The sequence below is a fragment of the Apus apus genome, chromosome 6 (genome assembly GCF_020740795.1).
Source record: "Apus apus isolate bApuApu2 chromosome 6, bApuApu2.pri.cur, whole genome shotgun sequence".
In the NCBI taxonomy this organism is placed as follows: Eukaryota; Metazoa; Chordata; class Aves; order Apodiformes; family Apodidae; genus Apus; species Apus apus.
The window spans coordinates 37,849,415-37,874,259 of NC_067287.1; the positions used below are offsets into that span (position 1 = coordinate 37,849,415).

At 49.5% G+C, this 24,845-nt stretch overlaps 4 protein-coding genes across 17 annotated transcripts in view; 1 reads left to right on the forward strand and 3 right to left on the reverse strand.

Annotated features, from left to right (window-relative positions):
- The window catches only part of LOC127386564 (UDP-glucuronosyltransferase 1A1-like), a 58,588-nt gene extending 39,228 nt beyond the window's left edge, over window positions 1–19,360 (reverse strand). Inside the window, exons 1-2 of one of the 10 annotated variants that reach the window (XM_051623819.1) lie at window positions 18,522–19,360; window positions 15,086–15,179 (exon numbers count right to left, since the gene is read on the reverse strand). In XM_051623819.1, coding sequence (XP_051479779.1) covers window positions 15,086–15,179; window positions 18,522–19,273 — 846 coding nt within the window. In that variant the 5' untranslated portion in view covers window positions 19,274–19,360. Of the gene's footprint in view, window positions 1–2,355; window positions 3,992–6,123; window positions 7,066–15,085; window positions 15,994–18,462 lie in introns of those variants that run through there. The other 9 variants (XM_051623817.1, XM_051623814.1, XM_051623813.1 and 6 more) reach the window with 9 other exon arrangements.
- LOC127386574 (UDP-glucuronosyltransferase 1A8-like) lies at window positions 78–10,941 on the reverse strand. The gene is made up of 2 exons (XM_051623856.1): window positions 7,720–10,941; window positions 78–578 (listed from the first exon to the last, which is right to left on the reverse strand). The coding sequence occupies exon 1, from the start codon at window positions 10,544–10,546 to the stop codon at window positions 9,656–9,658; it is 891 nt and encodes a 296-aa protein (XP_051479816.1). The 5' UTR covers window positions 10,547–10,941; the 3' UTR covers window positions 78–578; window positions 7,720–9,655.
- On the reverse strand, window positions 11,814–15,057 carry LOC127386572 (UDP-glucuronosyltransferase 1A8-like). Its single transcript, XM_051623854.1, has one exon. The coding sequence runs from the start codon at window positions 13,904–13,906 to the stop codon at window positions 12,959–12,961; it is 948 nt and encodes a 315-aa protein (XP_051479814.1). The 5' UTR covers window positions 13,907–15,057; the 3' UTR covers window positions 11,814–12,958.
- Window positions 19,361–22,758: 3,398 nt separating the features above from the next.
- USP40 (ubiquitin specific peptidase 40) overlaps window positions 22,759–24,845 on the forward strand; it is a 40,255-nt gene continuing 38,168 nt past the window's right edge. For 4 of the 5 annotated variants that reach the window (XR_007889934.1, XM_051623774.1, XM_051623775.1 and 1 more), the window contains exon 1: window positions 22,797–22,877. The gene's annotated coding sequence lies outside the window, so the exon portion shown is untranslated. Of the gene's footprint in view, window positions 22,878–24,845 lie in introns of all 5 variants that reach the window. The other variant, XM_051623776.1, reaches the window with a different exon arrangement.

Below are 24,845 nucleotides of genomic sequence, written 5' to 3' on the forward strand. Positions count from 1 at the left end.
GGATAGGCTTGTTGGGGTTTTGTTCCTCATCACATGTAAAGTGAACTGGCTTTATTATATCTCTTTTGAGTCACTGGACTTCCTCAGTGTTCAATGGAGAAGTAGCTCCTCAACATGAGAGACAGTTTGCATGGGACCTCTCTCTTGGTCCTTTGTGTGTCCTGTCTTCTCCCTTGGCCAGGGCCAGAGAAGGCAAGTCTGGGGGAAACAACTCAACAAACTTCCTTGTGGTTGGAGACAAGGATGGTTAGATACTTTCTCTGAGGACAGGAGAGGAGACCCTCAGGATGAGGGGAGGGGGCAGATGATCCAGCTCTTCTGAGCTGGCAGGCACCTCCACAGTCTCCAGTGACACCCTGAAGAGACACTGTCTCTGTTTCCTTGTGTAGAGCAACTGCTGAGTAAGTGGCAAAATGCAGTTTTCTTCAGAGAAACTTACAGGCAAGAGGAAGGTGAGAAGTCAAAGGTCAAGTGCCTGGGCTGGGGTCTGGGCTGTTTTTTAATAACCAACACTTTGAATAACCAACACTATTTGGTGCAGCAGAGAAAAAGGAATTCTTCTTCTCATGGATGCAGACCTACAGTTTTCTGAAGGGAATTAGCCAAGAGACAATCTGTTCCCCAGCTCTAGATGCAACTTCCACCTGACCTCTCATCCCCTTGGCTACACAACTAAGTTGCACAAGAGCAGTTCACCTTTGTACCCCAGTTAATGTGACTCAACAACGTGTTTCTAACCCCTGAACTCACGTTTTCATGGCCCGTGTCAGGTCAGTTCATGTCTGATCCAGTCCATGGACACAGTGGGACCAGATCCTTCTGGACTGTGAATTGCTGGGGTTTGGCTGTTGGTGAGAACCACTCACCAGAGAGGTCTGTCCAACCACGAACCCAACTCTACCAAGTCCACTGCTAAACCATGTCCCTCAGCACCACATCTCCACAGCTTTTAAACACTGCCAGGGATGGGGATTCAACCATCCCCTGGACAGCCTGGGCCAGGGCCTGACAACCCTTTCAGTGAAGAAGTTTCTTCTGATATCCCATCTAAACCTGCCCTGGTGCAACTCGAGGCCATTTCCTCTCACCCTAAACAAGCTGCTCTTTCCACAGGATGATATTTCTGAAGAGAAACCATCAACCCAGAGTTTACCCTGCACAGAGAGGTAGATCTTATCTCCCGTAGGATTCACTCCACATCTCTTTACACTCTTGCCTCATTGCTGGCCACTGTTGAAAGTGAAATAGAGGAAATCCCCCTGCTCTCTCTGGAGAAATGGAGCTAGGAAAGCAGGCTGAGGATACACAAGGCTTTTCCAGGTTGGGAACATGAGATTTCCACCAAATGATCAACGTCAGTGTGAAGACAAGAGACACCAGGTATAAAAGAAGGGCAGGGTGGCTCCACCCTCGTGGCAAGGACAAGCTGGTAGCAGCTCCCAGGCCTTCAAGATATACAAGTAAAGAGTCATGTCATGAAACCAGCAAGAATTTACCTCTTAAGCTGCCAAATGCCACTTGCATGAGACTAAACACCAGAGATTGCCTTACTTCTGATATGATGCTAATCTTCTGCTTTATCATCTGATCCTTTATTTGCCTGTATTCTTTATGAAGCTCTGCATGAGCCTGTCAAAGAGTCTAAAGGAAATCTGAGAGAAGAAAGAAAAAGCCTCTTCAGCTCCAAGATCAAGTTCTGCACCTGTGCAGTGGTGCTGTGTGAGCACAACTCAGAAGTGAGGCAGTAACTTTGTGGGGAAGAGGTTTGTGTCCTGCTCTGTGCCTGGGAAGAAATGCCAGTGCTGGTCATTGCTTGAGAGACTACAGGCAACTATCAAAGTAGATGTAAAGGTCTGGATGAGCTGTAAAAACCCTGCAGGACATTTCTGTTGAAAGCCAAAGACAGGAAAGAGGAATGAAAACGTAGCTGAGCCTTGCACACAAGTGCCTTTCAGCAGACACACGAGTTCAGATCAACCTCCCATTGCAGCAGGACATTGCTGTTCCACCAGCACCTACCAACAGAATGAACTTCACACAACCAGCCAGTTTGGGAGCCCTGTGTCATAGAAACACAACCAAAGCAAATAACTGACTTTGCTGAGCATAAAAAACAAAAGTTGACTCTGAGCATGTGGCCTGTAGGTTTTTGGTCAAGCGCCAGAAGTAACATGTGACATGATGAAATGATGAAATAGGAGATGATTTTATTTCAGCCTGTGGAAAACAATTACCAAAACCTGGCTGTGTTAAACCCTTACCAGAGGTAGACAAGTTCAATAGCACAGACCTTGCAGAAGCTACACAGTCACATTGCACTGGCAAATTATATAATACAGAGGAAGAAGAACCTACCTTAGGCAGTGGTTTCTTCTGAGCACAGTTTATACCTCCAATAAAGACCATGTTGGGCATCACTGGTCGGACATACTCGAACACAAAGTCATACCTCAGAAGCCAAACGGAGGCAGAGTTTGTGAGGTCTATCAGGGACACATCCCTCTGAAGAACTTCAGAGGAGAACTTGATGCCCTCTTCATAGATGGCATTACAGTACCCAAGCTCCAGGAAGTCAAACAGTGCATTTTCCACTCTCTGGAAAAAAGTCATTTGGTCCGAGTTGAAGGTGAATACTCGTGGGATGTAGGACAGAGGGCTTGGGCACTGAGTTGCTTTATAGTGTAGGTTGCAAGGAAGTCCTCTCATGAAGAACACAAATGGAAGAGACAAATAATTAGCAACAATTGCTCCACACATGAAGAAGGGATCTGTCAGGACAGCATCAAAGTTGCTTTGATTCAAAGACTGCAGGATCTCCTTGCTCTTGAACAGGTCCTTGCACTGAACAAAGAATGTGCTGAAGATATGCCTGTAGGCTTTGAATTGTTCTGCAATATTCAGAGGGAAAGGCAGGACATTCAGTTGAGCTGCCACATACTCATCAAAGGCATTATCCAGGTCTTCCATTGTCTGGGACACGGGGTGTGTGACCACCTTGTATGCCGGAGAGGTTTTCATGTTCCAGCTGACTTCTGGCATCACCACCACCACTTCGTGTCCTCTCTCAGCGAGCTTTTCCACCACTTGCTGCATGCTGAGCCAGTGGCTTCCAATCATGGGCACCACCAGGAGTTTCCCTCCATCCGTGAGGCCGGGCAGGACAAGGATAAAAACACAGGCCCAGCAAAGCTGTGAAGTCATGTTCCTGTGGTCAGTAGGGACCGAATGAGACTTCTCCTTCAGGCTGGAGCTTGAACGTGCTTTTGAAGGAAGCAGTTGGGTTTATCTGGTGACGTGTGCTTCTTCATTATCACCTTCTAGTTAATGATTCCCTGCTCTGAGCTGGATAGGCTTGTTGGGGTTTTGCTCCTCATTACATGTAAAGTGAACTGGCCTTATCATATCTCTTTTGAGTCACTGGAGTTCCTCAGTGTTCAGTGGAGAAGTAGCTCCTCAACATACAAGTCAGGTTGCATGGGACTTTTCTCTTGGTCCTTGGTGTGTCCTGTCTTCTCCCTTGGCCAGGGCCAGGGAAGGCAAGTCTGGGGGAAACAACTCAACAAACTTCCTTGTGGTTGGAGACATGGATGGTTAGATACTTTCTCTGAGGACAGGAGAGGAGACCCTCAGGATGAGGGGAGGGGGCAGATGAACCAGCTCTTCTGAGCTGGCAGGCACCTCCACAGTCTCCAGTGACACCCTGAAGAGACACTGTCTCTGTTTCCTTGTGTAGAGCAACTGCTGAGTAAGTGGCAAAATGCAGTTTTCTTCAAAGAAACTTACAGGCAAGAGGAAGGTGAGAAGTCAAAGGTCAAGTGCCTGGGCTGGGGTCTGGGCTGTTTTTTAATAACCAACACTTTGAATAACCACCACTCTTTGGTGCAGCAGAGAAAAAGGAATTCTTCTTCTCATGGATGCAGACCTGCAGTTTTCTGAAGGGAATTAGCCAAGAGACAATCTTTTCCCCAGCTCTAGATGCAACTTCCACCTGACCTCTCATCCCCTTGGCTACACAACTAAGTTGCACAAGAGCAGTTCACCCTTGTACCCCAGTTAACGTGACTCAACAACGTGTTTCTAACCCCTGAACTCACATTTTCATGGCCCGTGTCAGGTCAGTTCATGGCTGAACCAGTCCATGGACACAGTGGGACCAGATCCTTCTGGACTGTGAATTGCTGGGGTTTGGCTGTTGGTGAGAACCACTCACCAGAGAGGTCTGTCCAACCACGAACCCAACTCTACCAAGTCCACTGCTAAACCATGTCCCTCAGCACCACATCTCCACAGCTTTTAAACACTGCCAGGGATGGGGATTCAACCATCCCCTGGACAGCCTGGGCCAGGGCCTGACAACCCTTTCAGTGAAGAAGTTTCTTCTCATATCCCATCTAAACCTGTCCTGGTGCAACTTGAGGCCATTTCCTCTCACCCTAAACAAGCTGCTCTTTCCACAGGATGATATTTCTGAAGAGAAACCATCAACCCAGGGTTTACCCTGCACAGAGAGGTAGATCTTATCTCCCGTAGGATTCACTCCACATCTCTTTACACTCTTGCCTCATTGCTGGCCACTGTTGAAAGTGAAATAGAGGAAATCCCTCTGCTCTCTCTGGAGAAATGGAGCTAGGAAAGCAGGCTGAGGATACACAAGGCTTTTCCAGGTTGGGAACATGAGATTTCCACCAAATGATCAACGTCAGTGTGAAGACAAGAGACACCAGGTATAAAAGAAGGGCAGGGTGGCTCCACCCTCGTGGCAAGGACAAGCTGGTAGCAGCTCCCAGGCCTTCAAGATATACAAGTAAAGAGTCATGTCATGAAACCAGCAAGAATTTACCTCTTAAGCTGCCAAATGCCACTTGCATGAGACTAAACACCAGAGAATGCCTTACTTCTGATATGATGCTAATCTCCTGATTTATCATCTGATCCTTTATTTGCCTGTATTCTTTATGAAGCTCTGCATGAGCCTGTCAAAGAGTCCAAAGGAAATCTGAGAGAAGAAAGAAAAAGCCCCTTCAGCTCCAAGATCAAGTTCTGCACCTGTGCAGTGGTGCTGTGTGAGCACAACTCAGAAGTGAGGCAGTAACTTTGTGGGAAAGAGGTTTGTGTCCTGCTCTGTGCCTGGGAAGAAATGCCAGTGCTGGTCATTGCTTGAGAGACTACAGGCAACTATCAAAGGAGATGTAAAGGTCTGGATGAGCTGTAAAAACCCTGCAGGACATTTCTGTTGAAAGCCAAAGACAGGAAAGAGGAATGAAAACGTAGCTGAGCCTTGCACACAAGTGCCTTTCAGCAGACACACGAGTTCAGATCAACCTCCCATTGCAGCAGGACATTGCTGTTCCACCAGCACCTACCAACAGAATGAACTTCACACAACCAGCCAGTTTGGGAGCCCTGTGTCATGGAAACACAACCAAAGCAAATAACTGACTTTGCTGAGCCTAGAGTGAGAAACACAAGACGACTCTGAGCAGATGCTCTCAGGGGTTTTTGTCAGATGTGATGAGAAGGGAAGTTCCTGTTGGACTTTTTAGAAAATGCTCATGAACTGAAAGAAGGTCATTTGGTTTCAAGCTGTGGAAAACTGCCCAAACCTGGCTGTGTTAAACCCTGAATAGATAGGAGAAATAATTCAACAACATTTCCAGAAATGACCTGATCACATTCCACTGGGATAAAGTAGAATCTGGGGGAAGAAACACAACTAAAGCAAAAAACTGACTTTGCTGAGCCTGGAGTAGAGAAACCCAAGATGTCTTTGAGCATGTGGTCTGTGGGTTTTAGATCAAGTGCCAGAAATAATGTCAGCCTTGATGAAAACTAAATCAAAGCTATGTTTGGTTGGTGAATCATACCTACATTCACTGAGGATGGTAGTTTGTTGCTAGCAGATTAAGTCCATTTCTTCTTGGACTTGTCAGAAAATGCTCATTAATTGAAATAAGTTACCTGCCTCCATCAAGGTAACTGGGTGTCAACCTGTGGAAAACAACTGCCAAACTCTGATTGTATTAAATCCTTACCAGAAATTCCAAGATTCAGTCTCACAGCACCTCCAGAAGCTACGCAGTCACATTGCACTGGCACAAAGCATGTGGACCAAGAAGAACCTACCTTAGGCAGTGGTTTCTTCTGAGCACAGTTTATTCCACCAATAAAGACCATGTTGGGCATCACTGGTCGGACATACTCAAACACAAAGTCAAACCTCAAAAGCCAAATGGAGGCAGGATTCAGGAGGTCTTGCAAGGACACATCCCTCTGAAGAACTTCAGAGGAGAACTTGATGCCCTCTTTGTAGAAGGCATGACAGTACCCAAGCTCCAGGAAGTCAACCAGTGCATTTTCCACTCTCTGGAAAAAAGTCATTTGGTCTGAGTTGAAGGTGAAGAGCCTTGGGATGTAGGGCAGAGGGCTTGGGCACTGAGGTGCTTTATAGTGTAGGTTGCAAGGGAATCCTCTCATGAAGAACACAGCCGGAAGAGACAAATAATTGGCCAGGGTTGCTCCACACAGAATGATGGGGTCTGTCAGGACAGCATCGAAGCTGCTTTGATTCAAGTACTGCAGGACCTCCTTGTTGTTGAACAGGTCCTTGCACTGAGCAAACAACATTTGGAAGATCTTCACTGAGGCGTCGTATAGTGCTAGGACGTTCATTGGGAAAGGCAGGACCTTCAGGTGAGTTGTCACATACTCATTGAAGCTGTTATCCAGCTCTTCCAGTGTGTAGGACACTGGGAATGTTTTCACCGTGTACTCCTGTGCTTTTCCCATCCTCCAGCTGACGTCTGGCATCACCACCACCACTTTGTGTCCTTTCTCAGTGAGCTTTTCAACCACTGGCTTCATGCTGAGCCAGTGGCTTCCATCCATGGGCACCACCAGGAGTTTCCCTCCATCCGAGAGGCCAGGCAGGAGAAGGATAAAAATCCAGGCCCAGCAAAGTCGCAAAGTCATGTTCCTGTGGTTGGAGTATGGATTGAAAGAGTCTTCTCCTTCAGGGTGCAGCTTGATAACAGTTCTGAAAGAAGCCGACGGGTTTATCTTGTTGCGTTGTGCTGCGCTGTCCTGATCTTCAAGTTAATAATTCACTGCTCTGGCTACTGGGGGGTATTTTTTTTTTTTCATTCCTTGTGGAGCCAAAAGTGGTGACCTGATTTGTGCTGAGTCATTGTTGTTCCTCAGTGTTTAGTGGTGAAGTAGCTCTTCAACATACAAGTCAGGTTGCAAGGGACCTCTCTCTTGGTCCTTGGTGTGTCCTGTCTTCTCCCTTGGCCAGGGCCAGGGAAGGCAAGTCTAGGGCAAATAGCTCCAACACCACAATGACAATTGCAAGCAGCCTCCACAAACTTCCTTGTGGTTGGAGACACGGATGGTTAGAAACTTTCTCTGAGGACAGGAGAGGAGACCCTCAGGATAAGGGGAGGGGGCAGATGATCCAGCTCTTCTGAGCTGGCAGGCACCTCCACAGTCTCCAGTGACACCCAGAAGAGACACTGTCTCTGTTTCCTTGTGTAGAGCAACTGCTGAGTGAGTGGCAAAATGCAGTTTTCTTCAGAGAAACTTACAGGCAAGAGGAAGGTGAGAAGTCAAAGGTCAAGTGCCTGGGCTGGGGTCTGGGCTGTTTTTTAATAACCAACACTTTGAATAACCAACACTACTTGGTGCAGCAGAGAAAAAGGAATTCTTCTTCTCATGGATGCAGACCTGCAGTTTTCTGAAGGGAATTAGCCAAGAGACAATCTGTTCCCCAGCTCTAGATGCAACTTCCACCTGACCTCTCATCCCCTTGGCTACACAACTAAGTTGCACAAGAGCAGTTCACCTTTGTACCCCAGTTAATGTGACTCAACAACGTGTTTCTAACCCCTGAACTCACGTTTTCATGGCCCGTGTCAGGTCAGTTCATGGCTGAACCAGTCCATGGACACGGTGGGACCAGATCCTTCTGGACTGTGAATTGCTGGGGTTTGGCTGTTGGTGAGAACCACTCACCAGAGAGGTCTGCAAGTAGGAGGCTGGGCAGGGGCCTTTGGGACCCAGTTTGCCCCTCCCAGACATCCAGGGCTCTCCATCACTGGTGGAGCTTTCTGTCACGTGTAGTTTCTACACATGTCTGGTGGGAAAGCTTTGATCCTTCCCTCCCTCCCTCTTGAGGGAGCAGCTCTGAGGAGCTAAGCTTCCTTAGATCTTAAGCCATAACCTCACTGAAGGGTTTGGTTGCAGGGGTGCTCACCCCTCACCATAGAGCTGCTTCAGCTGGAAAAGATACTCAAACTCTCTCCAAGTGCTGATCACTGGGTTGGACTGGTTGTGATGTGTGGATTTCTTCTGAGCTGAGCAACCAGCAGTGAGTGGGTGACACTCAGGGCAGCGAGGAGATGGCTCAGCAGCTCCTTGGTAAATGAGCAGCACTAACACTAGACCTAAAACCCCAGGTTTGTTGGGGCAGCCTGTGATGAAGTGTTGGATTTGTTTGCCTGCTGTTGGGTGAGATTGCTCAGCCCCCTGTGCCCTGGCGAGCAGGAAGGGGCTGCTCAAATGCATGAGTAAGGATGTAATTTGATTTCCCAGCTTTGTGAAAGATGGATCAGGCTTATGCATGGAGGAACCCTTGTGTAATTAAATCCAAGTATCTTTTTTAGTGCTACACAGTGTCAGGCAAGAGGGTGACAGTGAAGTGCAGGTTGGTGGCTGCTAAACATAACCCTGTCTGACTCCCCCCTGATGTTTTCCACAGCTCTGGACATACCCTGACATTTGCTTTGACATTTCTAGACATAATACGCTCAGAATCTCTCTAGATTTGTGTGCACAGTCTCTTGTCAAATATTGTACCTTCAGACTCACATGAGAGAAGATGTTACAATTTAACCAGAAGACAAACTTGCTGTGGAAAAGAAACATGTTTTGCAGCTGCTTTCAAGATCTGTGCAGTAAAAGATGGAGGCAGAGGGATGTGGACAAAAGCAGACTGGAGAGGACAGTGAGATGAGCTGCGTGGTTGGAGCAGCCATTGCAGGTTGATACACACAGTGCCCTGAAGATGCACAAAGCACAGAGGTTGAACTTTGTTTCATACTTCCCTGAAGTGTATTTTGCCACTGCAGTATGAGGTGGATTCATAGAACTGTCTTAAAAGCTAAGTATCAAAGTAGAATGAAATACATGGATTAGCTTTAAAAAAACCCTGCAGGACATTTCTGTTGAAAGCCAAAGACAGGAAAGAGGAATGAAAACGTAGCTGAGCCTTGCACACAAGTGCCTTTCAGCAGACACACGAGTTCAGATCCACCTCCCATTGCAGCAGGACATTGCTGTTCCACCAGCACCTACCAACAGAATGAACTTCACACAACCAGCCAGTTTGGGAGCCCTGTGTCATGGAAACACAACCAAAGCAAATAACTGACTTTGCTGAGCCTAGAGTGAGAAACACCAGACGACTCTGAGCAGATGCTCTCAGGGGTTTTTGTCAGATGTGATGAGAAGGGAAGTTCCTGTTGGACTTTTCAGAAAATGCTCATGAACTGAAAGAAGGTCATTTGGTTTCAAGCTGTGGAAAACTGCCCAAACCTGGCTGTGTTAAACCCTGAATAGATAGGAGAAATAATTCAACAACATTTCCAGAAATGACCTGATCTCATTCCACTGGGAAAAAGTATAATCTGGAGGAAGAGAAACATACCTGAGAGAGAGGTTTCCTCTTAGCACAGTTCATGCCTCCAACAAAGACCATGTTGGGCATCACTGGTCGGCTGTACTCAAACACAAAGTCAAGCCTCAGAAGCCAAATGGAGGCACGACTCAGGAGGTCTTCCAGGGACACATCCCTCTGAAGAACTTCAGAGGTGAGCTTGAGTGCATCTTCAGAGAAACGATGACAGTACCCAAGTTGTAGGAAGGCAACCAGGACATTTTCCACTCTCTGGAAAAAAGTCATTTGGTCTGAGTTGGGGGTGAAGAACATTGGGATGTAGGACAGAGGGCTTGGGCATTGGGGTATTGCATAGTGTAAGTTGCAAGGAAGTCCTCTCACGTAGAACACAACGGGAAGAGACAAATAATTGGCCAGGGTTGCTCCACACAGAATGATGGGGTCTGTCAGGACAGCATCAAAGCTGCTTTGATTCAGGTACTGCATGATCTCCTTGTTGTTGAACAGGTCCTTGCACTGAGTTGAAAATAAACTGAACATCTCATTTGCACTCTCCTGCAGTTTTAGAATGTTCAGTGGGAAAGGGTCTTGCTTCAGGTGAGCCTCATAGAATATACTGAAGGCATGATCCAGCTCTTCTAGTGTGTAGGACACTGGGAATGTTTTCACCGTGTACTCCTGTGCTGCTCCCATCCTCCAGCTGACGTCTGGCATCACCACCACCACTTCGTGTCCTCTCTCAGTGAGCTTTTCCACCAGACACTTCATGCTGAGCCAGGGGCTTCCATCCATGGGCACCACCAGGAGTTTCCCTCCATCCGTGAGGCCGGGCAGGAGAAGGATAAAAATCCAGGCCCAGCAAAGCTGTGAAGTCATGTTCCTGTGGTCAGTAGGGACTGAATGAGACTTCTCCTTTAGGCTGGAGCTTGAACGTGCTTTTGAAGGAAGCAGTTGGGTTTATCTGGTGACGTGTGCTTCTTCATTATCACCTTCTAGTTAATGATTCCCTGCTCTGAGCTGGATAGGCTTGTTGGGGTTTTGCTCCTCATTACATGTAAAGTGAACTGGCCTTATCATATCTCTTTTGAGTCACTGGAGTTCCTCAGTGTTTAGTGGTGAAGTAGCTCCTCAACATACAAGTCAGGTTGCATGGGACTTTTCTCTTGGTCCTTGGTGTGTCCTGTCTTCTCCCATGGCCAGGGCCAGGGAAGGCAAGTCTGGGGGAAACAACTCAACAAACTTCCTTGTGGTTGGAGACATGGATGGTTAGAAACTTTCTCTGAAGACAGGAGAGGAGACCCTCAGGATAAGGGGAGGGGGCAGATGATCCAGCTCTTCTCATCTAGCAGGCACCTCCACAGTCTCCAGTGACACCCAGAAGAGACACTGTCTCTGTTTCCTTGTGTAGAGCAACTGCTGAGTAAGTGGCAAAATGCTGTTTTCTTCAGAGAAACTTACAGGCAAGAGGAAGGTGAGAAGTCAAAGGTCAAGTGCCTGGGCTGGGGTCTGGGCTGTTTTTTAATAACCAACACTTTGAATAACCAACACTATTTGGTGCAGCAGAGAAAAAGGAATTCTTCTTCTCACTGATGCAGACCTGCAGTTTTCTGAAGGGAATTAGCCAAGAGACAATCTTTTCCCCAGCTCTAGATGCAACTTCCACCTGACCTCTCATCCCCTTGGCTACACAACTAAGTTGCACAAGAGCAGTTCACCTTTGTACCCCAGTTAACGTGACTCAACAACGTGTTTCTAACCCCTGAACTCACGTTTTCATGGCCCGTGTCAGGTCAGTTCATGGCTGAACCAGTCCATGGACACAGTGGGACCAGATCCTTCTGGACTGTGAATTGCTGGGGTTTGGCTGTTGGTGAGAACCACTCACCAGAGTGGTCTGTCCAACCACGAACCCAACTCTACCAAGTCCACTGCTAAACCATGTCCCTCAGCACCACATCTCCACAGCTTTTAAACACTGCCAGGGATGGGGATTCAACCACCCCCTGGACAGCCTGGGCCAGGGCCTGACAACCCTTTCAGTGAAGAAGTTTCTTCTGATATCCCATCTAAACCTGCCCTGGTGCAACTCGAGGCCATTTCCTCTCACCCTAAACAAGCTGCTCTTTCCACAGGATGATATTTCTGAAGAGAAACCATCAACCCAGAGTTTACCCTGCACAGAGAGGTAGATCTTATCTCCCGTAGGATTCACTCCACATCTCTTTACACTCTTGCCTCATTGCTGGCCACTGTTGAAAGTGAAATAGAGGAAATCCCTCTGCTCTCTCTGGAGAAATGGAGCTAGGAAAGCAGGCTGAGGATACACAAGGCTTTTCCAGGTTGGGAACATGAGATTTCCACCAAATGATCAACGTCAGTGTGAAGACAAGAGACACCAGGTATAAAAGAAGGGCAGGGTGGCTCCACCCTCGTGGCAAGGACAAGCTGGTAGCAGCTCCCAGGCCTTCAAGATATACAAGTAAAGAGTCATGTCATGAAACCAGCAAGAATTTACCTCTTAAGCTGCCAAATGCCACTTGCATGAGACTAAACACCAGAGAATGCCTTACTTCTGATATGATGCTAATCTTCTGCTTTATCATCTGATCCTTTATTTGCCTGTATTCTTTATGAAGCTCTGCATGAGCCTGTCAAAGAGTCTAAAGGAAATCTGAGAGAAGAAAGAAAAAGCCCCTTCAGCTCCAAGATCAAGTTCTGCACCTGTGCAGTGGTGCTGTGTGAGCACAACTCAGAAGTGAGGCAGTAACTTTGTGGGAAAGAGGTTTGTGTCCTGCTCTGTGCCTGGGAACAAATGCCAGTGCTGGTCATTGCTTGAGAGACTACAAGGCAAGTATCAAAGTAGATGTAAAGGTCTGGATGAGCTGTAAAAACCCTGCAGGACATTTCTGTTGAAAGCCAAAGACAGGAAAGAGGAATGAAAACGTAGCTGAGCCTTGCACACAAGTGCCTTTCAGCAGACACACGAGTTCAGATCAACCTCCCATTGCAGCAGGACATTGCTGTTCCACCAGCACCTACCAACAGAATGAACTTCACACAACCAGCCAGTTTGGGAGCCCTGTGTCATGGAAACACAACCAAAGCAAATAACTGACTTTGCTGAGCCTAGAGTGAGAAACACCAGACGACTCTGAGCAGATGCTCTCAGGGGTTTTTGTCAGATGTGATGAGAAGGGAAGTTCCTGTTGGACTTTTCAGAAAATGCTCATGAACTGAAAGAAGGTCATTTGGTTTCAACCTGTGGAAAACTGCCCAAACCTGGCTGTGTTAAACCCTGAATAGATAGGAGAAATAATTCAACAACATTTCCAGAAATGACCTGATCTCATTCACTGGGAAAAAGTAGAATCTGGAGGAAGAAGAACATACCTGAGAGAGAGGTTTCCTCTTAGCACAGTTGATGCCTCCAACAAAGACCATGTTGGGCATCACTGGTCGGCTGTACTCAAACACGAAGTCAAGCCTCAGAAGCCAAATGGAGGCACGACTCAGGAGGTCTTCCAGGGACACATCCCTCTGAAGAACTTCAGAGGTGAGCTTGAGTGCATCTTCAGAGAAACGATGACAGTACCCAAGTTGTAGGAAGGCAACCAGGACATTTTCCACTCTCTGGAAAAAAGTCATTTGGTCTGAGTTGTGGGTGAAGAACATTGGGATGTAGGACAGAGGGCTTGGGCATTGGGGTATTGCATAGTGTAGGTTGCAAGGAAGTCCTCTCACGTAGAACACAACGGGAAGAGACAAATAATTGGCCAGGGTTGCTCCACACAGAATGATGGGGTCTGTCAGGACAGCATCAAAGCTGCTTTGATTCAAGTACTGCATGATCTCCTTGTTGTTGAACAGGTCCTTGCACTGAGTTGAAAATAAACTGAACATCTCATTTGCACTCTCCTGCAGTTTTAGAATGTTCAGTGGGAAAGGGTCTTGCTTCAGGTGAGCCTCATAGAATATACTGAAGGCATGATCCAGCTCTTCTAGTGTGTAGGACACTGGGAATGTTTTCACCGTGTACTCCTGTGCTGCTCCCATCCTCCAGCTGACGTCTGGCATCACCACCACCACTTCGTGGCCTCTCTTGGCAAGTTTTTCAACCATTTGCTGCATGCTGAGCCAGTGGCTTCCATCCATGGGCACCACCAGGAGTTTCCCTCCGTCCGTGAGGCCAGGCAGGAGAAGAATAAAAACCCAGGCCCAGCAAAGCTGTGAAGTCATGTTCCTGTGGTCAGTAGGGACCGAATGAGACTTCTCCTTCAGGCTGGAGCTTGAACGTGCTTTTGAAGGAAGCAGTTGGGTTTATCTGGTGACGTGTGCTTCTTCATTATCACCTTCTAGTTAATTATTCCCTGCTCTGAGCTGGTAGGCTTGTTGGGATTTTGCTCCTCATTACACGTAAAGTGAACTGGTATAAAATAAGGGCTGGGTGGCTCCACCCTCATGGCAAGGACAAGCTGGTAGCCACTCCCAGGTCTTCAAGATATACAAGTAAAGATATACAAGTAAAGAGTCATGTCATGAAACCAGCAAGAATTTACCTCTTAAGCTGCCAAATGCCACTTGCATGAGACTAAGCACCAGAGATTGCCTTACTTCTGATATGATGCTAATCTCCTGATTTATCATCTGATCCTTTATTTGCCTGTATTCTTTATGAAGCTCTGCATGAGCCTGTCAAAGAGTCCAAAGGAAATCTGAGAGAAGAAAGAAAAAGCCCCTTCAGCTCCAAGATCAAGTTCTGCACCTGTGCAGTGGTGCTGTGTGAGCACAACTCAGCAGTGAGGCAGTAACTTTGTGGGAAAGAGGTTTGTGTCCTGCTCTGTGCCTGGGAAGAAATGCCAGTGCTGGTCATTGCTTGAGAGACTACAGGCAACTATCAAAGTAGATGTAAAGGTCTGGATGAGCTGTAAAAACCCTGCAGGACATTTCTGTTGAAAGCCAAAGACAGGAAAGAGGAATGAAAACGTAGCTGAGCCTTGCACACAAGTGCCTTTCAGCAGACACACGAGTTCAGATCCACCTCCCATTGCAGCAGGACATTGCTGTTCCACCAGCACCTACCAACAGAATGAACTTCACACAACCAGCCAGTTTGGGAGCCCCGTGTCATGGAAGCACAACCAAAGCAAATAACTGACTTTGCTGAGCATAAAAAACAAAAGTTGACTCTGAGCATGTTGCCTGTAGGTTTTTGGTCAAGCGCCAGAAGTAACATGTGACATGATGAAATGATGAAATAGGAGATGATTTTATTTCAGCCTGTGGAAAACAATTACCAAAACCTGGCTGTGTTAAACCCTTACCAAAGGTAGACAAGTTCAATAGCACAGACCTTGCAGAAGCTACACAGTCACATTGCACTGGCAAATTATATAATACAGAGGAAGAAGAACCTACCTTAGGCAGTGGTTTCTTCTTAGCACAGTTTATACCTCCAATAAAGACCATGTTGGGCATCACTGGTCGGACATACTCGAACACAAAGTCATACCTCAGAAGCCAAATGGAGGCAGAGTTTGTGAGGTCTATCAGGGACACATCCCTCTGAAGAACTTCAGAGGAGAACTTGATGCCCTCTTCATAGAAGGCATTGCAGTACCCAAGCTCCAGGAAGTCAACCAGGGCATTTTCCACTCTCTGGAAAAAAGTCATTTGGTCCGAGTTGAAGGTGAATACTCGTGGGATGTAGGACAGAGGGCTTGGGCACTGAGTTGCTTTATAGTGTAGGTTGCAAGGAAGTCCTCTCATGAAGAACACAAATGGAAGAGACAAATAATTAGCAACAATTGCTCCACACATGAAGAAGGGATCTGTCAGGACAGCATCAAAGTTGCTTTGATTCAAAGACTGCAGGATCTCCTTGCTCTTGAACAGGTCCTTGCACTGAAGAAAGAATGTGTTGAAGACATGCCTGTAGGCTTTGAATTGTTCTGCAATATTCAGAGGGAAAGGCAGGACCTTCAGGTGAGCTGCCACATACTCATGAAAGGCACTATCCAGGTCTTCCATTGTCTGGGACACGGGGTGTGTTACCACCTTGTATGCCTGAGAGGCTTTCATGTTCCAGCTGACTTCTGGCATCACCACCACCACTTCGTGTCCTCTCTCGGCGAGCTTTTCCACCACTTGCTGCATGCTGAGCCAGTGGCTTCCAATCATGGGCACCACCAGGAGTTTCCCTCCATCTGTGAGGCCGGGCAGGAGAAGGATAAAAATCCAGGCCCAGCAAAGCTGTGAAGTCATGTTCCTGTGGTCAGTAGGGACCGAATGATAATTCTTCAGGCTGGAGCTTGAACGTGCTTTTGAAGGAAGCAGATGGGTTTATCTGGTGACGTGTGCTTCTTCATTATCCCCTTCTAGTTAATGATTCCCTGCTCTGAGCTGGATAGGCTTGTTGGGGTTTTGTTCCTCATTACATGTAAAGTGAACTGGCCTTATCATATTTCTTTTGAGTCACTGGAGTTCCTCAGTGTTCCATGGAGAAGTAGCTCCTCAACATACAAGTCAGGTTGCATGGGACTTTTCTCTTGGTCCTTGGTGTGTCCTGTCTTCTCCCTTGGCCAGGGCCAGGGAAGGCAAGTCTGGGGGAAACAACTCAACAAACTTCCTTGTGGTTGGAGACAAGGATGGTTAGATACTTTCCCTGAGGACAGGAGAGGAGACCCTGAGGATGAGGGGAGGGGGCAGATGAACCAGCTCTTCTGAGCTGGCAGGCACCTCCACAGTCTCCAGTGACACCCTGAAGAGACACTGTCTCTGTTTCCTTGTGTAGAGCAACTGCTGAGTAAGTGGCAAAATGCAGTTTTCTTCAGAGAAACTTACAGGCAAGAGGAAGGTGAGAAGTCAGAGGTCAAGTGCCTGGGCTGGGGTCTGGGCAGTTTTTTAATAACCAACACTTTGAATAACCAACACTATTTGGTGCAGCAGAGAAAAAGGAATTCTTCTTCTCACTGATGTAGACCTGCAGTTTTCTGAAGGGAATTAGCCAATAGACAATCTGGTCCCCAGCTCTAGATGCAACTTCCACCTGACCTCTCATCCCCTTGGCTACACAACTAAGTTGCACAAGAGCAGTTCACCTTTGTACCCCAGTTAATGTGACTCAACAACTTGTTTCTAACCCCTGAACTCACGTTTTCATGGCCCGTGTCAGGTCAGTTCATGGCTGATCCAGTCCATGGACACAGTGGGACCAGATCCTTCTGGACTGTGAATTGCTGGGGTTTGGCTGTTGGTGAGAACCACTCACCAGAGAGGTCTGTCCAACCATGAACCCAACTCTACCAAGTCCACTGCTAAACCATGTCCCTCAGCACCACATCTCCACAGCTTTTAAACACTGCCAGGGATGGGGATTCAACCACCCCCCTGGACAGCCTGGGCCAGGACCTGACAACCCTTTCAGTGAAGAAGTTTCTTCTCATATCCCATCTAAACCTGTCCTGGTGCAACTCGAGGCCATTTCCTCTCACCCTAAACAAGCTGCTCTTTCCACAGGATGATATTTCTGAAGAGAAACCATCAACCCAGGGTTTACCCTGCACAGAGAGGTAGATCTTATCTCCCGTAGGATTCACTCCACATCTCTTTACACTCTTGCCTCATTGCTGGCCACTGTTGAAAGTGAAATAGAGGAAATCCCTCTGCTCTCTCTGGAGAAATGGAGCTAGGAAAGCAGGCTGAGGATACACAAGGCTTTTCCAGGTTGGGAACATGAGATTTCCACCAAATGATCAACGTCAGTGTGAAGACAAGAGACACCAGGTATAAAAGAAGGGCAGGGTGGCTCCACCCTCGTGGCAAGGACAAGCTGGTAGCAGCTCCCAGGCCTTCAAGATATACAAGTAAAGAGTCATGTCATGAAACCAGCAAGAATTTACCTCTTAAGCTGCCAAATGCCACTTGCATGAGACTAAACACCAGAGAATGCCTTACTTCTGATATGATGCTAATCTTCTGCTTTATCATCTGATCCTTTATTTGCCTGTATTCTTTATGAAGCTCTGCATGAGCCTGTCAAAGAGTCCAAAGGAAATCTGAGAGAAGAAAGAAAAAGCCCCTTCAGCTCCAAGATCAAGTTCTGCACCTGTGCAGTGATGCTGTGTGAGCACAACTCAGCAGTGAGGCAGTAACTTTGTGGGAAAGAGGTTTGTGTCCTGCTCTGTGCCTGGGAAGAAATGCCAGTGCTGGTCATTGCTTGAGAGACTACAGGCAACTATCAAAGGAGATGTAAAGGTCTGGATGAGCTGTAAAAACCCTGCAGGACATTTCTGTTGAAAGCCAAAGACAGGAAAGAGGAATGAAAACGTAGCTGAGCCTTGCACACAAGTGCCTTTCAGCAGACACACGAGTTCAGATCAACCTCCCATTGCAGCAGGACATTGCTGTTCCACCAGCACCTACCAACAGAATGAACTTCACACAACCAGCCCGTTTGGGAGCCCTGTGTCATAGAAACACAACCAAAGCAAATAACTGACTTTGCTGAGCATAAAAAACAAAAGTTGACTCTGAGCATGTTGCCTGTAGGTTTTTGGTCAAGCGCCAGAAGTAACATGTGACATGATGAAATGATGAAATAGGAGATGATTTTATTTCAGCCTGTGGAAAACAATTACCAAAACCTGGCTGTGTTAAACCCTTACCAGAGGTAGACAAGTTCAATAGCACAGACCTTGCAGAAGCTACACAGTCACATTGCACTGGCAAATTATATAATACAGAGGAAGAAGAACCTACCTTAGGCAGTGGTTTCTTCTGAGCACAGTTTATACCTCCAATAAAGACCATGTTGGGCATCACTGGTCGGACGTACTCGAACACAAAGTCATACCTCAGAAGCCAAACGGAGGCAGAGTTTGTGAGGTCTATCAGGGACACATCCCTCTGAAGAACTTCAGAGGAGAACTTGATGCCCTCTTCATAGAAGGCATTGCAGTACCCAAGCTCCAGGAAGTCAACCAGGGCATTTTCCACTCTCTGGAAAAAAGTCATTTGGTCCGAGTTGAAGGTGAATACTCGTGGGATGTAGGACAGAGGGCTTGGGCACTGAGGTGCTTTATAGTGTAGGTTGCAAGGAAGTCCTCTCATGAAGAACACAAATGGAAGAGACAAATAATTAGCAACAATTGCTCCACACATGAAGAAGGGATCTGTCAGGACAGCATCAAAGTTGCTTTGATTCAAAGACTGCAGGATCTCCTTGCTCTTGAACAGGTCCTTGCACTGAAGAAAGAATGTGTTGAAGACATGCCTGTAGGCTTTGAATTGTTCTGCAATATTCAGAGGGAAAGGCAGGACCTTCAGGTGAGCTGCCACAAACTCATGAAAGGCATTATCCAGGTCTTCCATTGTCTGGGACACGGGGTGTGTTACCACCTTGTATGCCTGAGAGGCTTTCATGTTCCAGCTGACTTCTGGCATCACCACCACCACTTCGTGTCCTCTCTCAGCGAGCTTTTCCACCACTTGCTGCATGCTGAGCCAGTGGCTTCCAACCATGGGCACCACCAGGAGTTTCCCTCCATCCGTGAGGCCGGGCAGGAGGAGGATAAAAATCCAGGCCCAGCAAAGCTGTGAAGTCATGTTCCTGTGGTCAGTAGGGACCGAATGATAATTCTTCAGGCTGGAGCTTGAAGATGCGTTAGAGGGAAGAAATTGTGTTTATCTGTTGAGTTCTGCTGCGTTTCATAATCTTCTAGCTAATGATTCACTGCTCTGGATTAGTGAGTTGGTTTTTAGGTTTGGTTTTTTTTTTCCCCATTACTTGTTAAGCCAAATGTGGTAACTCTTTCTGTGCCAAGTGATTTGAGCTCCTCAGTGTTCAGTGGAGAAGTAGCTCCTCAACATACAAGTCAGGTTGCACGGGACTTCTCTCTTGGTCCTTGGTGTGTCCTGTCTTCTCCCTTGGCCAGGGCCAATGACAACTGCAAGCAGCCTCCACAAACTTCCTTGTGGTTGGAGACATGGATGGTTAGAAACTTTCTCTGAGGACAGGAGAGGAGATCCTCAGGATAAGGGGAGAGGGCAGATGATCCAGCTCTTCTGAGTCTGTCACAGTCTCCAGTGACACCCAGAAGAGACACTGAGAGAGACTGACCTGGCAGCTGAGGCAGAGCTCTGTGAAGCTGAAGCCCAGGTTCTTGCTCCAGAGCAGCAATACAAGATGTCCCTCAGGCTGTTGAAATCTCCTCACCACTAATTGCCCAACCATCGAGGAGAGGCCAGAGCCATGTTCTAAATGTGTTTTAAGGCCCAGTGCTCCCTGCATGGCTTGGCCTGTCCAGCAGAGATTCAGGGGTGAGTCCAGGTATTGACCTGCCTGAGCCAACGAGCAGCTTCAGAGCAACCATGGGTGTCCAAGGGCCACCAGCTTCACAGCATGGCTTTCTGCTGTTACTGATGCTGAGATGAGATGCCTAATTGGGAACGTGACGTGGAAATATAATGAAAAGTAGCACATTTGTAGCCCTGCAGCCTCTGTCCCTCTGGCACACAACTTCTTTTCTCTCCTTTCCATACTGTGGTGATTGCAACGATATTGCATGTCATCCTCTCCCTGATTTCCTTTCAGTGTTATTTCTTTTTCCCACTTTACACATGTCTGTAGCTCTTTCCTTGTGTAGAGAATCCCCTGGAAATCTGGCAGAGAGCTGCTTTCTTGCAGGATAACTTTGCAGAAAAGAAAAGGATTTATTTTCTCCAGAGGGGGGGAGGAGGGGATGCTCTGAGGTAAAAAGGAATAAAAAACACACTCCAAATATTTTGGGTTGGAAAAAAGAAAAACTAAGAATAATAACTATAACATGTTATGTCCACACTTGAATAGCACACGGTTAAAAATGGTCATTGGGAAGGGAGGGCAGAAGCAAGTGCAGGATGGGTGACCAAGAGGGCCAAAGGTATCCTGGGGTGCATTAAGAACAGTGTGTCCAGCAGGACAAGGGAGGTTCTGCTCCCCCTCTACTCTGCCCTCCTAAGACCACATCTGGAGTCTTGTGTCCAGCTCTGGGCTGCCCAGTTCCAGAGGGACAGGGAGATGCTGGGAAGAGTCGAAGGGAGGCTGCGAGGATGATGGAGGGACTGGAACATCTGTCAGGTGAGGGAAGGCTGAGAGGCCTGGGGCTGTTGAGTCAGGAGAAGACTGAGAGGGGACCTGATGAATGTCTGCAAAAACCTGCAGGGTGGGTGTCAGTGTGAGAAACGTTTGTGTCACCAACAAACAGGCCCAAACGGGTCCTGCAGCCAAGCCCAGGTTAGTGACACTCTGGCAGGAATGGGTGACCTAAACAAGCAGGCACACCCAGACCAAGGGGAAGAACAGGCTTTATATTCCCTGTTCCCAAAGTTCCCTCCCCTGTTTCCCCACTAGCTGGGGACTCCAGGCTTTCCAGCCTCTCCAAGGCTTCTAATGATCCTGTCAGTTCCCCCCCTGCTCACACCCTCCGTTCCAGCAGGTACTTTTGACCTTTTCACCTGGAATTCTGACCTTTCCTGCCTTCCCAACCACCACGACGATCTGTACCTCCTGGTGTCATCCTGCCCCGGGGGGGCGAGCTGGAAGTGGCTTTGCTGGGTCTGAGCTTGGCCATCAATCCTGCTCCCTGTCGGGATCCCCCAGATGGAGCCCAGTTCAGTCCCTCCGCTTCTTGCACTGTCACCACCCCAGGTGTCCTTGGAATGTGCAGAGATCTCCCTTCTCTCTCTAACTATTGTGTTCCTAACACTAGGGGATAGACAATAAAACCCCCAGCACTCTGCTTCTAACACCAGGATGCAAAAACAACACTAAATTTAATTCCCAACATCAGGAAGGGACCCTGTTCAGTGGAGCCTGTGACAGGACGAGGGGAAACGGCACCAAGTGACAACACAGGAAGTTCCACCTCAACGTGAGGAGAAACTTCTTTCCTGTGAGGCTGAAGCAGCCCCGGGACAGGCTGCCCAGACAGGTTGTGGAGTCTCCTTCTCTGGAGACTTTCCAGACTAATTTGGATGTGTTCCTGTGGGATCTGCCCCAGGTGCTCCTGCTGCAGCAGGGGGGCTGGGATTGATGATCTTCAGAGGGGCTGGAATTGATGCTGTTCAGGAGAGCTGGAATTGGTGATCTTCAGGGGGGCTGGAACTGATGATCCTCAGGGGGGCTGGAACTGATGTCCCTCAGGGGGGCTGGAGCTGATGTCCCTCAGGGGTCTGGGCTCCAGGACCCTCAGGGGTCTGGGCTCCATGACCCTCAGGGGGCTGGAACTGATGTCCCTCAGGGGTCTGGGCTCCAGGACCCTCAGAAGGGCTGGAACTGATGTCGCTCAGGGGGTCTGGGCTCCAGGACCCTCAGGGGGGCTGGAGCTGATGTCCCTCAGGGGGGGCTGGAACTGATGACCCTCAGGGGGGCTGGGCTCCAGGACCCTCAGGGGGGCTGGAACTGATGTCCCTCAGGGGGTCTGGGCTCCAGGACCCTCAGGGGGGCTGGGTTAAGGACCCTCAGGGGGCTGGGCTCCATCACCCTCAGGGGGCTGGGCTCCATCACCGTCAGGGGTCTGGGTTCCATGACCCTCAGGGGGTCTGGGCTCCAGGCCCCTCAGGGGGCTGGGTTCCATGACCCTCAGGGGGGTCTGGGCTCCAGGACCCTCAGGGGGCTGGGTTCCATGACCCTCAGGGGGGTCTGGGCTCCAGGACCCTCAGGGGGGCTGGAGCTGATGTCCCTCAGGGGGGCTGGAACTGATGACCCTCAGGGGTCTGGGCTCCAGGACCCTCAGGGGTCTGGGCTCCATCACCCTCAGGGGGGCTGGAACTGATGTCCCTCAGGGGGGCTGGGCTCCATGACCCTCAGGGGGCTGGAACTGATGTCGCTCAGGGGGTCTGGGCTCCAGGACGCTCAGAGGGGCTGGAGCTGATGTCCCTCAGGGGGGCTGGAGCTGATGTCCCTCAGGGGGTCCGGGCTCCATCCCCCCCAGGGGTCCGGGCTCCAGGCCCCCCAGGGGCCGCCCCCCCCCCCGCCCACCCCCCGCCCACCCCCCGCTGGTTCCCCCGCCCCCCCCGCCCGGCCCCGCCCGGCTGCGCGCGCCGCCACGGCCAAGATGGCGGCGGCGGCCCCGGGGCGGGAGGCAGCGGCGCCGCTTCCCCGCGCCCTCCGGCGGGGCCGCCGCGTCCCCGCGCCCTGAGCCGCAGCCTCGGCCTCTCCTCGGTGCCGGTGAGACCGGGCCCTGCGCCGGTTGGTGGGGGAGAGCAGCGGGGTGGGAGGGAGGGAGGGAGAGCCGGGGGGGCTCGGCCTGAGGAAGGGGTGGGGAGCGGGGCTGCTGTGGGGAGGGGGTTGGGGGCAGCCTGGGTGGGATGTGGGTGCCCCGGGGTGGGATGTGGGTGCCCCGGGGTGGCATATACCCTGGGGTGGGATGTGGGTGCCCTGAGGTGGGATGTGGGTGCCCTGAGGTGGGTGTGGGTCCCCTGAGGTGGGTGTGGGTGTCCTGGGGGGGGATGTGGGTGTCCGGGGGGGGGGATGAGAGGTGCCCTGAGGTGGGATGTGGGTGTCCTGGGGGGGGGACGTGGGTGTCCGGGGGGGGGATATGCTCTGGGGTGGGATGTGGGTGCAGCCTGAGTGGGGTGTGGGTGCCCTGGAGTGGGATGTGGGTGCCCCGAGGGGGGATGAGAGGTGCCCCGGGGTGGGATGTGGGTGCCCCGGGGTGGGATGTGGGTGCCCCGGGGTGGGATGTGGGTGCCCTGGGGTGGGATATGCCCTGGGGTGGGATGTGGGTGCCCTGGGGTGGGATGAGAGGTGTCCTGGGGTGGGATGAGAGGTGTCCTGGGGTGGGATGAGAGGTGCCCTGGGGTGGGATATGACCTGGGGTGGGATGTGGGTGCCCTGAGGTGGGATGTGGGTGCCCTGAGGTGTGATATGCCCTGGGGTGGGATGTGGGTGCCCTGAGGTGGGATGTGGGTGCAGCCTGGGTGGGATGAGAGGTGCCCCGAGGTGGGATGAGAGGTGCCCCGGGGTGGGATATGCCCTGGGGTGGGATGTGGGTGCCCTGGGGTGGGATGTGCCCTGGGGTGGGATGTGGGTGCCCTGAAGTGGGATGAACTTGCCAGAGCCAAGTTACCACATGGGAGGTTCCAGTCAGAGACACAGGATATACGGTGGGGGCTTGGAGGGTTTGTGGGATCTCCTTTCATGGAGTTACTCTGATTTATTCGGCAAGACCCTAAGAAGTGATGTGTTGGAAGTTGATAGAATCACAGGCGGGTTTGGGTTAGGAGGGACCTCAGAGATCATCCAGCTCTAACCCCCCTGCACGGACAGGGACACCTTCCATTAAATGAGGTTGCTCCACACCCCATCCAACCTGCCCTTCAACTTTTCCAAAGGGATGGGGCAGCCACAGCTTCCCTGGGCAACCTGGGCCAGGGTCTCACCACCCTCACAGTAGTTGGCCCTGCATTGTGAGGGTGTTGGACCAGAGACATCATCCAGAGATTCCTTCTAATCTGTATTGCTGTGGGGTTTTTAAGGGAAGGAAGCTGCTAGCAACAGTGCTTGGAGGATGCTGAAGTAAGGAGCGAGGGAGGATTTGGCACTATCCTGCTGAAGTGCTGCTCTGGAGTGGTGGGTGGTACAGCAAGCTCTCAGGAGGATGATCACTGGCTCCTAGATATGTACCTTTTTCTGGTGAACAGACCTATTGGGAGCAAGTCTTGGGAATGAGGATGGTGGAAAACAGGAAGGGTTATAGTCTTTAGGTAGTGAAATGCTAAAGTGCAGCAGGCCTGACTGGAAAAAAGGAATTGAGGCTGTGGGACAGTTTGGAAGGGGTGCTAAACCTTGTTGTGGAGCATGGGAGGTGGGACCTTGACAGGTTTTTGGAGGTTTTTTAGGTGAACAGCTGCATTCAGAGGAGAAAGAAGCCTAATTTGAAGAGATCAAAATGGGTTTTTTTCCTGCCTATGTTCATTAAGAAGGATCTGCAGCCAAATAATTTGATTTTTGTGGGGCTTTATAAGGGGAAATGTGTTGTATCAAGTGCTGAAGAAGCATTCCAGAGCAAGCACAGGGAACACTGAGCATGGCCTTTTGCCCAAAAACTGCTCTACTGTGGAAAGGACTAAAATGATCTTAATGATTTATACAAAGAGTTTTAGGAGATGCCTGAAAAGCTATTGTTTGAACCAC

Excerpts from the sequence above, each read along its gene's own strand:
- LOC127386574 (XM_051623856.1), bottom strand. The coding sequence starts at position 10,546 with ATGACTTCACAGCTTTGCTGGGCCTGGATTTTTATCCTTCTCCTGCCC.
- LOC127386572 (XM_051623854.1), bottom strand. The coding sequence starts at position 13,906 with ATGACTTCACAGCTTTGCTGGGCCTGGGTTTTTATTCTTCTCCTGCCT.